At 34.8% G+C, this 14,086-nt stretch overlaps 1 protein-coding gene across 1 annotated transcript in view; it reads left to right on the top strand.

The window, feature by feature from the left end:
- The first annotated feature begins 2,459 nt into the window (after window positions 1–2,459).
- The window catches only part of LOC132918959 (putative uncharacterized protein DDB_G0277255), a 43,152-nt gene continuing 31,525 nt past the window's right edge, over window positions 2,460–14,086 (top strand). The window contains exons 1-2 of the mRNA XM_060980318.1: window positions 2,460–3,630; window positions 10,793–11,724. Coding sequence (XP_060836301.1) covers window positions 10,876–11,724 — 849 coding nt within the window. The 5' untranslated portion in view covers window positions 2,460–3,630; window positions 10,793–10,875. The remainder of the gene's footprint in view (window positions 3,631–10,792; window positions 11,725–14,086) is intronic.

Below are 14,086 nucleotides of genomic sequence, written 5' to 3'. Positions count from 1 at the left end.
TAATTTTATTATTTTTTTTTTTTAATCGAAAAAAAGTACCGAATTCAAATAATAATAATACAACATTATAATATATATTTTATAAAAATAAATAATTCCTACATAACTTAATTATCATTAATACATTTTTGTAATTTATTTATAAAATAAAATATTGTGTCATTCAAATACAAAAATTATATCAATTTGGATATGAAGAAAATATTTTCTTAAAAGATTCATTTAATAGGTTTGCAATGAGAGTAGGTATATTATTTTAGAAATAGAGAATTACATTTGTGCACCAAAAAATATATGAACCGTAACAATTTCACTTGAAATTAATAATTCGTTATGGTGACGATTTTAAGTTATTTGCGCGTCAATGTGGATTATTGTATTTTATTATAATAATACAGTTGAACAGGAACATTAATAAAATAATAATAATATTGATTATAATATAGTAAATAGTTTCTGATAATAATAAGTAATAGCAAAAATTGACACAATCGACATTATACAAAAAAATATTATGCAATGCGATTGGACAAACCCGAGTAATTTTAATTTGAATGTTATACATTATTTTAAAATCATTTAAGTATCATATTATTATTAATATAATATATCACTGAAAGGATGAAAGTACAGACAAAATAATATGTACGATTCCGATGGTGAATACGTCATATTTCAAACGCGACAACAGAATTAGATTACTTTGTGTGTCAAATTAAAGAATCGCGTTTTTATTAAATAAGAAATCATGTCTAAGTCATTGAAACATGAAATGCTCCTTGTCTTCTTGCTCATGTAGCGAATTTATTTTTGACACACATATGTACATTGTACGACGTTTTTCAATAAGCGACTACCGGCGAGTTTTATCAGCTTTTCATACCGAGTAGTCAAAGATACATTTTGTTCACCGATCCGATGATAATAATAATAATAATAATCAGTGGCAAAACGACCGCATACAGCGATAATAATAAAAACGCATTTTGTGTCATATTTGAGGGGAGATAGTTGTGGGAGCCGCCCATCGCCCGTTTTTCTTTATGCTTATTAGTTTTTAAATTTATAAATTATTGTTATTATCTGTTTATCTGCTACAGTTAGGCTTATCATCGAAATTATTTTCACTACCTATTGAATTATAAATGTTAAATTCAACAATCATACTATATGCATTGGACTCATTTCAAATGATAGATTTTGTTTTTGAAATCCTTTTGTTTTGTATTTATTTTGGTTTTTGATTTGTATAATAGATGCATCGAGTATTGATATGGTATTATATAGTCAATATCTCTTGGTATCTATTTTCGAAATGATAAAACAAAGTATATTGCGATGTTTTACTACTTTAATTGTAATACTCTGTAGGGGGGTGAGGGAGGAACGTTTGAAATTATTACCAATTCTATTAATTTCTAATATAGGCGAAATGCTCAGGTATTGCGTGTACGAATTCGGTTTCGACCGACTGTCGGGCCGCAATAAAATCAACTCGGCACCGGACTAGGAAACGTATCGGAGGCGGCCGAACGGGTGGCGATTGTTTCAATTTTATTTTTTTATATATATTTTCGTTTTACGACCAGTGATCGAATGTGTCCAGAACTATCGGAACCGGAGTGGCGTGTGGGCGGCGGTGGTGGTGGCGGCGGCGGCTGATCGTACGCGGCTTCGGCAGTGCGAGGGAGAAAATAAACAGTGGGCGAGAGAGCGTAAAAGGGAAGAGATGGAGAGAAATGGACGAGAGCGATAGAGCGAGAGAGGGTTAGCGAGAAACGGCGAGAGCGGCGGGCAGATAGCGAGTGCGGGGCTTGGGGGTTGAAAGAAAGTGAACACATTATCTATTAGAGGTTTTTTTCATCCTGATACACCGCCACCGCCAACGCCACCACTATTACCGCTCGTTGCCGTATATATACTGTTCGTCGTCGTCGTCGTCGTCGCCGCCGTCGTAGTGGTTCTCTTTTTTCACTGTCGGCCGATAAAATACTGTGCGGTGGCGGTGCAGCGGTCACCCCGCACGCTCGTCTACACAGTATATATACCGTGGTACCACTACCCCTCCTCCCCTTTCGACCCACACAGCCACCCACACAGCCACACCTCTCGACCCACCACCCACCGCCACGGAGATTTTCGCCACGCCCGACGTACACACACACACGCGCGCGCGCGCATATAATATATATATACATCTATCCATGTACTTATAATGTACATGTATACATAACACAATAAGTATATAGTAACGGTAGTATAAACCGTGGTGGCGCGTGCGTGCGCCGGCGCCGGGGGAAAACCGCGTTGGGTTCACGTGCGGCGCGACCCGCGGAGGAGAGGAAGACGACGGTGCTCGGCGTGCGCGTCATATCGATCGGCTGGCGGCGGCGAAAAATGGCCACCGCCGCGGCGCCCTCTCGCGCCGCTCCACTCCATACATTACACCCGGGACGCGGTGCAGTATAGAGTAGACTCGCTGACGGTCGCGCCCCCCACCGGTTTTCGCAAGTGTTTCTCGTCGCGGCCGCGTGTTACGCGCGCGTGTTTTCGTCTGTGTGTGTGTGTGTGTGTGTGTGTGTGTGTGTGTGCGCTGGCGCGAGTGTTTGGCGCGCGTGTTCGTGTATCCGTGTTAGGCAGCGATATTGGTCAGCTCGACGACGATCGTCGCGGGCCGGAAGCGTACGATAAAACATCGTTATACTATAATATTATTACTATAAAGTAACGACGACAACGACGACGACGACGACAACAACAACAACGAGTAACATCACAACGTCGGCGTGCGCAGAGCGGTCGAAATAGAGTGGTCGCGTATAGTTTGATTTTCGGTTTCTCGTCGTCTCATCCGTCCCATCATTTACATCCGTTGATTCCGGAAAAATAAATTAAGATAAGAGCGCGCGTTAACGCCGAACGCTGGCGCACCGGCCACTGTGGTCATGACCGCGTCGGCGGTGTCGTCGACGTACGCGGCGTCAATGTCTACCAGCGCCGCCGCTACTAACGCTACCGCCGCCGCCGTCGTCGGCATCACTATTACTCGTGCTGCCGCCACTGCCGCTGTCGCCGTCGCTGCGCTCTGTACTATTACCGCCGCTGCTGCCGCCGCATCTACTACTACATCCGACGACATAACCTCCGCCGACATTACGACTACCGACACTATTTTTAATACTACCAATACTACTAATAACACTATTACTTCTGATATTACTGCGAATACCACTACTAATAGCGATACCACAACCATTATTGCGTTTACCGGTGCTATAACGACTATTATTACCACTACAGCGGTGGCGGCGACAACGACTCGGTGGTCAGCCGCGTTACGCCACCATCTACACTGATATTATGGGCCGCCGCGTAGCCCGCACCGTTTTACGGCAACGTCGTCGTCGTGTGCGGACAGCGGACCGCCGCCGTCGCGGGCTCTGTGTTGTTATGGTCGATTGTGCGGGTCACCAGCCCGGCGACGCGACATGATCTCTGGCGTCGACACGACGCTACAACGCATCTCCACAGTCGTCAAATCGTCGTTTCCCCAGGCAGTTGCAGCTGTTGTACAACATCACCATCACCATCGCCACCGCCACCACTACGCGCTACCGACTCATCCGTCAAGTAATCATTACCACGCTGATTTGTAGTGATTTTTTTGTAGTAGTTCAACCACTCCAAATTCCCAGTATCCCTCTTCCCCCCCCCCAAATACCAAGTCTATCAATTCGCACGATCCGCGGACTTATGTGTGCCTGCAATATTATTGCTCATCGAACGATCCGTTTGGCGCTCGTTTTTGTGGTATTATTCATCGTTAATAGAACGACTTAAAATAAACTATCTAATCAAACGCGCACGTCTCATGTTAAACTGAAAGACACTACGAGTAAAAATCAAAACCGCGATATGATTCTGTAAGTTGATAAGTCGTCGAGTTTCCGCAAAAATTAATTCACATTGCACCTATGTTTGGCGGGAGGGAAGGACTTGAACCTCCGAATGTAGTTACATAAATGCTGTTTGCATATATAATATTTTCATTACTGCACGACAGTGCTTTGAAAATATTTGATCTTCTTGTGCAGCGTTCGCTTCTTCTATTGCACATTCTCGGCCCCTATAAACAGTACTTCCACGGCTGCTACCGAAAGTCCTTTAAAATCGTTAAATTCGTTCGTCATCTCTTTTCCGTGTCCCATCTACGGCTGGTTGTCCGGGCGTACCTCGCCCGTGCTTGCCATGCATATAGTTCACCGGAAATCACGTTACGGTAACCGTCCAGTCGTCATCCTGTGTTATTTTTGAGTATAAAAAGCGTATAATATTTGCATATCTATATGCGCGAATGACGACAAACAATCCGGAGACAGTGATATTAATATTATTTTATTATGTGCATCGCGCGCTCGTCTCGGTCGCCTCCTTCGCGTCCCCGCGGCTACGAAAATCGATAAGACAATAAAACGGCCCAAGGAAATGTGCTGTGCACACCATTATCACTCGTAACCATATTTATGTATTATATCGTATTGTATCGTATGTATGAATGTATGTATGTAGGTAGGTAGGTAGGTACAATAATATATCATTATAATAATATATATATGTATATATTACATATTATTGCTATACCTTTATAATGTTGTAACAATAATATATTACCATCGGCATCGTTGTCGTCGTGCACGAATGGGTTACAAGCGCTTGCTTTTTTTGTCAATTTTTTTCGACGTTATACACATAACATGCTCGCAACGTTTACAATTTATAGTCCTTATAATGTACGTATTCCTGGATATATATATATATATATATATATATCATAGTAAGGACAATGTATCTACAGCGAGAACATTCGGACGCGTATAATGTATGCGATTCAAATGCTCTTACACGATCAGACAATGTTAATTTCAAATGCTATAGATGTAGACAGTGTGCGGCGAATATAATAATAATGTGTCCCTATCTATAAGTGCATTTATATATATATATATACGAATAACAATAAATGCGCACACTTACTCAAACCTTTGGATATTGTTCAGACATTGTTTTCAGTAATTTTCTCGGAAATAGCGCTCCGACTCTCTCGAGCCTTTACCGGCCCTTCCACACCTACTCACCATCCGATCACCCGTCCAACCATCCGTCACATCTCCCCCGCAAGCCACACAGCCACAGCTGCATATCCCGAGGTAATCCGTAATGCGATATTCGAGGCTACCGCGTAAAGACAGCGGGTCACACGTGCCGATGAAAACGAACCGCTCGTCGAATAGTTAAACATGGTGGTGTCATTGCAATATTGTGTGTTTGTATGTGTGTGTGTGTGTGTGTGTGTGTGTGTGTGTGTGTGTGTGTGGGTATAGTGTATACCTTTGCTGGATGACGTGACACTAACTATTATTATCATCACCATTGTGAGACACCACAATATTATGTACACTAGCCCGGCTACTCCCCTAGACGATGGCAGGGCTAAATATAATAATATATAAATCGTCTCTGTCGTTGGATTTTTTTCCCCCAATTCGGTTTGAACATTAAATATTGAACGTCCCGCGATCACAATATATAATATAAAATAGAAGATATTTTATGATTACTTAATGTGTGTGTTTATTAAATTATTTTAAGTGACGTATACTATAGCTGGTACGACGATGCAATACGATATCGGTATTCCACGTATATTTTCGACAAAATTGGTGTCGAACTATCACCGGCTTTATAAGCGATGTTATTACTATTACTTTCAGTCGTGATGGATAATAATATTATTTATATATATATATATATATATAATATATTCGTATAGTCATATTATTATATTTTACAAAACACTAACATAATACGCAGGTATATTATATAACTATTAAAATATACAATATATACATCATATCGTATGTGCTATTTTTGTAATATACCTTTTATATGATGTGTATATTATATTATTGTGGACGTTGTGATATGTGTTGATATATTTTGTATTAAATGCACTAGACGTTTTATGTAATGATGACCAGCAAATATTATTATTATCCGTGACGCAATACATGTAGTCTTATACCTTATATATTTTATATATAATAGAAGGCGGTGACACAAAAAAATTAATTAAACTGACAGGTACAAAAGTATATGACGTGTTAATACCGTTTCAAGCATTATGAATCGATAAGCTGGCAACATCGTTTATTTTAATATTTAATTTGACAATATTGCATATTTTTTTTTTTATGATTCGATTTAATTTATACAATAGTGGGAGACACGATATGCATCCACTTAATAACCAATTTTTTTTTTTACTTAATTGAAAGTATTATTGAATTGTAAAATAATAAACGCATAAAGTAATGCAACATTTTTTTTTGTTTTTAATAGGATTATCAAATAATTATTTTTAATTCTTATAATTATTATTTCTTATTGTTTCCGAATGTAAAATGCAAAACTCTGATACGGAGAATCATTTTTTAGATGACAAAGAGTATTGCTGATTGGAAACAAACTTTAAATGCACAAATATTGGTATTTTTGCTTTAGGACCATGATAAGTACTTTAATTTATTTTGGTAGATGACATTTTTGTAGTTACTTTTTTCTTGTATTTCCCATTCCATGTGAATTCTAATGAGTTGGTCCTTTGTTTAGATATCACTCGGAAAGCTTATAAAATATAGAGTTGCAGTTAAAACAAAAATGTACAAAAATTAATAAAATCAGCAAATAAAACATTTTTAGGATGAATCTCAATTGTAATTATTAACAATCAACATGTATAATATAGCTAATTTGTAAAAATGTGAAATTAGCATAAACAATATTATGCAATATCTTAATTTTTTTTAATCAGAATTCAGTACTTTTAATGTTGTATAACTCATTTTATTATGAATTTGAATAACAATCTAATTATTTTTCGGCGAGCAGATAGAAAACTACATAATATGTTCGATGCGCCACATTTAAAAAATGGCTTTTAAAGATCCAAAGCAATCAATCCAAGATCACAATCTAAGACTGAACTTGTCGACCACTGTTTTTTGATCTTTGAATGAGATAAAGATCCTGAAAGGTATAAGCTGACGGCTGATTCAGGTTTTGCACACGTCACCAAATGCGTATTAAACGGGTTGTGTTTAGACATGTCACGCGGTGATCCTTTGTTTTAAATTCGAATAAGGATTTTGGTTAACGGGGAAAGGTTTTAGAAACGATTTTGTCAAGTACCTCATAAGTTATACTAAAAAAACAAAATGTTTGTTTGTGTTAATTCTAAAGATGACCCTATAGTTTACCTGATTCATATATGTATAAAAATACTCACTTATAATATCAAACATTGATATATTCAAAATAAAATATTTATGCAGATTAAAATTATTTTTGAAACCTTTCATTTACAAATAGACAATGTAGAGATTTAGAAATATTATAGATGGATATTCAATATCATCGATTGTAGCAATATTGTTACCCTAGATAATTGAATCACGCGTAAGATTTTTTGTAACATCGTGATGTAGTTTTATAACATTATTATTTTTTAAATTTGATAATCTATAATAATTAAACGTAATGTGATAATTAAGTTATTAAAACGTATTGAAACGTTATTTATAGAAAATATATTTATTAATGTTAAAATATAATGTTTCATATTTTAATACTTAAATAATGTATTTTTTAAATCTATCTTGTTATTTTATATTTTTAAATATAATTTTAAGTTATTTATTTGTTTACATTATCAAAGTATTGTTATTAAAAATAAATTGTATTAAGCTTTAAATGGTTATAAATGAGGATTCGATACTCCTTTTTATGACACTATATAGACAAAACTCGTATACGCGTAATCTTATGAAAAATGCAAATCCTTTAACGAGCCGATGGTCCCTTCCTTGTTATATTAAAGTGTACTCATCGTAAGCGTGATAAATCTTAACTCTGATAATTCACAAAAAATAATAGGACGAAGAAACTTTTATATTTTATTTTTAACTTGCATTATGCATTCATGGACGGGCGAAAAAAAATCATATCACGTGAAATTTTCGTTATTTAAAATATTTTAGAATAATGAGACTGACATATTATTAATTTTATTGTATAATTATTTCAGAGTGAAATTAAACATAGAGTATGTTTTAAGGACACAATAATTATAAAAGTTGTTACAATAAAACCATTGTCCTTTGATTGTTTGATATTATTTTTGACTTGACCTTTTTTAATATATTATATACGTCATTTGCGTAATCATTTTAGCGAGTATCTCGGATGAAAGTTTCTATGTACCTGATCTGCACTATAATAAATATGTATACAATGTTTGTATGTGATAAGTTCCAAACTCAGATCATATAAATGAGCAGCTATAATGTGCGCTAGGATTTGTTTTAGGAACATATTTTTTTTCATCAGACACCAATCATTAATCACATAGTAATTTAAATCATTTTTCCTTATTATTTTTAGTTTACTCTTCCGTGAATTTGTGCTCACCTACTAAAGTTTTGGTTAAGTTGTCAAACATAAACCATTATATATCGTCTATACTTGATATAATTAAATTTAAATAGTTTCTTTATCGCAACTATTTTGGCCTTAAGGTAAAAATAAATTCGTTCAATTGAAGCATGAAGAAAAGCGCAAAAAACATTCCGCTACAACTATCGACTACTGACTGCAAAGTACAGACAATATTCCCATTTCAATGAATTCCTTTGCAAGACATTTAAATTATAAAAGATGAATTAAGAAAAAAGTCTTAGTCCGTTAACATTACAATGAGCTAAACAATATAATTACTCTGTAGGTAATTCTAAATGTCTATTTTTTAATAAATTATTCATGTAAAATTATCTTAATTATAATTAAATTAAATAATAATTAACTATAGATACGAATTAATTAAGTACCCGTCTATTAAATTCAACATTAAAATTATAACTAATAAGTTTGATTTTAAGCGTACATTCCATACGGGAATATATTTATATATATGTATATAAATATATAATACATACATAATTAATAATCAATGGCAAAGGTAATTAATACAATAATATTTATGAATACATACTACTTGTTTGTAACACTTCTGCTGCATTATATTCTTGTTGTAAATTATCTGTCATTTATGATGTGTAATATGTACCAATCATTGACGGAATGCGTATATATTGCCAATTTGTAAATATGGTTTTAGATATAGTTTTTAACTCATCAATACACATATGACATAATAATATGATGTAGCCTTCCTGGTAATATTATTCATTACATTAAATTATTTTCCGTTCCACTTTTGATAGTGCTAAAAAAAATGCTGGAGTGCCGAATCTGAGAATGTATTTATATTCCGTTAAATCTACTACTGTGCATAATTATACGTAATGATTTCGTTCTATTATTAGTATAATAATTGTTATTTTTATATTATATTTATTTATAAAATCCTATCATACTCTTGTCCTATATTCTCAATTACAATGCATCATACTCTTTATAGTTATAAATTATAATAATCCTATTGAACATATCTCCTAACAATGTAATACGCTAAATAATTTTGATTTATATTTGATATGAAGTAACTATAAGTATCTCTTAACTAAATGTTTTACAAACTCATCATTCACATTTTTAATTTGTAGCGTTTATAATATGTTGGTCTTCTTTTATTATTATTATTAGATAAGCGATGTTCCGGGAACGTCGCGGTGTCCCGCGGCCATCTCGTGCGCTTAGAATAGGCATCATTAACCATAATAATAGGTAATAATTATTATTGTTGAAATAAACTCCATTTAAAAATAGTAACACATATGTTAATAGTATAATAATATATTTACTTACTTAATAATAATAATAAAAATATACTACTTCAAAATTAAAAATAGAATTTTAAATTATATTGTATTAATAATTTCAATACACTAAACACGATTTAAATTTAATAAATATATTATTACAACAATTGAAAAAAAACTATATTAGACATATTATCTAGCACCATTAAAATGTATACAGGAAAAAATTTCAGTATCATGTTATAGTATTTTAATTTGTAGTTATTCGTTGTGTCATAAAAAAGGTGGTCAAGTTATTAAAAATAATTAGCTTAAGTTAAATGATCACAATGTCATTTTTCAGAAGTTAATAACCAACAAATAATAAATTTAACACGCTAAGTTTAAAATTATAATAAAAAAAAAATATATATATATAGTACTTTAAAACAAGTTACCTAATTTACTTTTTAAATTATTATGTAATAAAGAGTATTTTGTGATTATATTTCTATATAATATTATTTTATCAAGAAACATAACTGCAATAATATTGTATAGTATATCCAGTAGCTCATTAAGTAAAATACCATTTTTTTTTAATTTACTATTAGTAATCACTATTATAGATCAACCATTAATAAAGTATAAGACCACAACATTTATGATTTTAACTTGATTATTAAATTATTTTTAAATTAATTGCAAAAGCTAAGTGTTATTTCGACTGTCAAACTAATTAGGTTGAAATGTCCAAAAAAAAATACAGGTTTTATTTTAACTTTAGCTTTCTAAGTAGGTAGTATATAATATATTAGGTAGTAAGGTAGTACACCTTTTGTCGTGTATTGTATCACAATAATATTGTTAAGCCCCCTCCCCCCCAAATCGTGAGCTGATAAATAAGTAAATCAACAAGCTTCGTGATGATTAGATGACACGAAATCGAAATTGAAACGTTTCACTGTGTGTTGCAGGTACAAGGAGGAAAAATGCGGATTCCGCGGCGAAACGGCCGGATCGGTTGTGATAGAGTGGTGGCGCCGGTTCCGGCGGTACAATGCGCGCTGCCAGCACCGGCGGCGGTCTCATCCGTCTCGTCGTCATTTGGCCGATGGTGCTCGCAGCGCTGGTCATGACCGCAACCGGCGCCTCGCCAACGTCCGCGGCGGTGTACGCCGCTACGGCCACCGTCACGGCCGCCACGGCCACGGTCACCGCGGTCGCAGCGACCCGCCGGACCGGGTCGCAGTCCCCGTCCCCGTCCCCGTCGTCGCCAAAGTCATCAACACCACCGCCGCCGCCGTCGCCGGCCGCTGACAACGCGACGGCCGGCACCGCGGCCTGCGAATTGGTGCGCGTGTCGCTCCGGGAGCCGGCGTGTACCGGGCAGATAAGCGAGGGCCCGGGCCCGCCGCGGTGTCCCGCGGCCATCCCGTGCGCCCGACGTGCCGATAACGATAATAATAATTATAATAATGATAATGATAAAAAGTATAATAATGTTAATTACGATTACAATAATAATAACGATAACGATAGTATTAATAATTATAATAACGATAACGATAACGATAACGATAATAATAATAATAATAATAGTAGTAGTAATCATCAGTGCCTTGAATACGCCCGTCGGCAGCTCATACCGGCCATGTGCCCGGACGACCCGGGCGCGTACCGCCGGCCCGGCCGTCTGTCCCGGTACCGGCTCCGGCACTGTTGCCACCACACCGTCGAGTCGGTCGTACAGCAGCCATACGCGGACAAGGAGTCGTGTGTCGACCAGGTGAACAAGGCACTCGATATGGACGACATCGCGGCCGCCATGTCGTGTCAGTTCAACGAGGTGTTGGCCAGGTACGACTGCAAGCAAAAGTACTCCGCCAAGTCATGCGATTCGTGCAAGGTAAGTCGGTCAGACGTTTTACAGTTGCGTGCGTTGAGTAAACATAGTAAATTATAAAAAGAGTTTTTTAATAAAAAAAAAAAAAAAAGGTTTACTCATAACACGCGTGTATTATATTATATTTTAAAGTGTTCAGATCACATTTTTGATCAAATATATTACACTCAATAGTCAATACTTAACATATAAAAGGTAGATTACATGTTTTTTTCGATAGCTATAAATAATTGTTATGGGATTATTATTGTTTATAGGGACGAGATTGTACTTAACTAAATGCCTTAATAATATAATATAAATGTAAGTTTTTTCAGTATTCGCATTATTTATATAATATAAAGAGCTGCAGGTCCTCCTATTTGTATTTAGAAAGAAAAACAATGAAAACATGACTGAAAATATGACATTTTGAACTATTAGTGAATTACAACATAGAATTACTTGGACATAAACATATAATATATACTATTTTTGACATTTTTAATTATTATATGAGTTATGATTCAGAATTATTTTCAAATTTTTTAATTCGCTTTTAGTTATTTAGGTATATAATTTATTCGTTATAATGTAATATTGCTGGTAGGTAGTACTTACGTAACTATCCACTCAAATTATAAGCTAAAAATGAGATTATTTTAACAATTCTATTTTTGAATTTTCGAAACCTATCCACATCATAGTAACATACAAATACAATGAATTTTTAATGAGTGTCGTAGATGAGAATATGAAGCAATCAATTCTTAGTAACCTGAGTGTAAATAACACCTCAGATTCGTCTTATTTTGTAACTTCCAGAAAATGTTTAATGTCTTTACTTGTGATTACTGTAGTTGGCCAGTGCTCTATAGACCTAGATAATAAATGTTTTTTCGGAGGGTGTTCTATGAATAATTAGCGTTGTTCTATATGCCAGAAACCACTGTATAAACTCGACTGATTTTACGGTAATTGTTTACATTTTATTTGTGGCGAAAGGGCAACCACAATATTTTCCGTTGGTCTTCAAATCTTACAATAGTTGCGGAGGTCGTTCGTTTTTTTCAGTGTCCGCCTCACCGCCATCTCAGTATCCGTCACACCGGCTTTCGTTTTAAAACGGTTTATGATCACATTTTTTTTCATAGTGTTATTCGCGAGTACGAACGTATTACAATATTCTAACCATGAACTATGATTTATAACCAACTGTATTTTTAACACCACCGTTCGTAAATACGTATAATGATTTGAAATGCAGAAGACATTCGTCTAAACGACTCTTGAATGTGCCACCATATCATTTCTGAGCCACCGAAACAAGTAGCTTGTTTACAAAGGATTACGCGCTGGGCGTCTCGTAATGGTGGAGCTACTTATATTATTCATAGGTTCATGTAGAAGTAGCTAGCGTTATGTATGCCTCTATAACATTTATTTTGAATTGGATGTATTTACGTATATCATGTTTAAATATATTATATATAGGTAATACTATGTTTGAGAGATATAAGAAAAACGTTAATAAAATATTCATATGACATGTTCCAAATATTAATTGCGATTGTTCATATCGTTGCTTTGTATTATTTATGTCATAATATATTAGGAAATTAGGTATATATAAATATATATGTCGCATAGACTAGATTTATAGCGTTATTATATTTTTTTAACCGACATCGACTTAATAAAATTAGTGAACATCGTTTGTTATTTAAAATTATTAGTTCACTGCGTGTTTATATAGCAATTTAAAGCGAGTTAACATTTTGAACAATAATATGTATATTAAAATTAATATTTCACTTGACAAACGTTACCATTTGTGTGTTTTTATATTTTTGTGTCTTTGGTTTTCTATTAACCCATGTATCAAGACAGTAGAGATGCTAGATTTATTAAAATCTAAATAAATAATAAACATTATTATTATTGTATATAAACACTTTTAATATTATTTTATAGATATCACTCTTAAATAGGTAACGATTAGATATTCGGTGTCGTTTTGACTTTGTTCATTAGCTGCCTAGACCTGAATCCTGGGAAATATTTTCGTTAAAGACGCTCTATCGATTGTGTAGGAGAACATATTTGGAGCATCGCCAACGAACCCGGTCCGATAAAATTCGATAGCCTTAAATTATTTTCCTAAGACAATTGTATATTATTATTAGTATTATCATTGTATCAACTATACACGGAGTGTGATGGTCAAACGCGGTAGCCGTGTAAAAAGAGAGATGTTTAAATTCGGATAGCAGTATATTTCTGGTCCACCATAACCATATCTTGGGAGTGTATATTATTACGTTTTTCCCGCTGATATAGTATCGCAAGAAAAAAGCTCCAGCGTGATTTATGTCGTTTTTCTGAC

Source organism: Rhopalosiphum padi, chromosome 1, assembly GCF_020882245.1.
Source record: "Rhopalosiphum padi isolate XX-2018 chromosome 1, ASM2088224v1, whole genome shotgun sequence".
NCBI classification, from domain to species: domain Eukaryota; kingdom Metazoa; phylum Arthropoda; class Insecta; order Hemiptera; family Aphididae; genus Rhopalosiphum; species Rhopalosiphum padi.
Note: the sequence above shows the minus strand (reverse complement) of the source record. Positions and strands in the feature narration are given on the sequence as shown.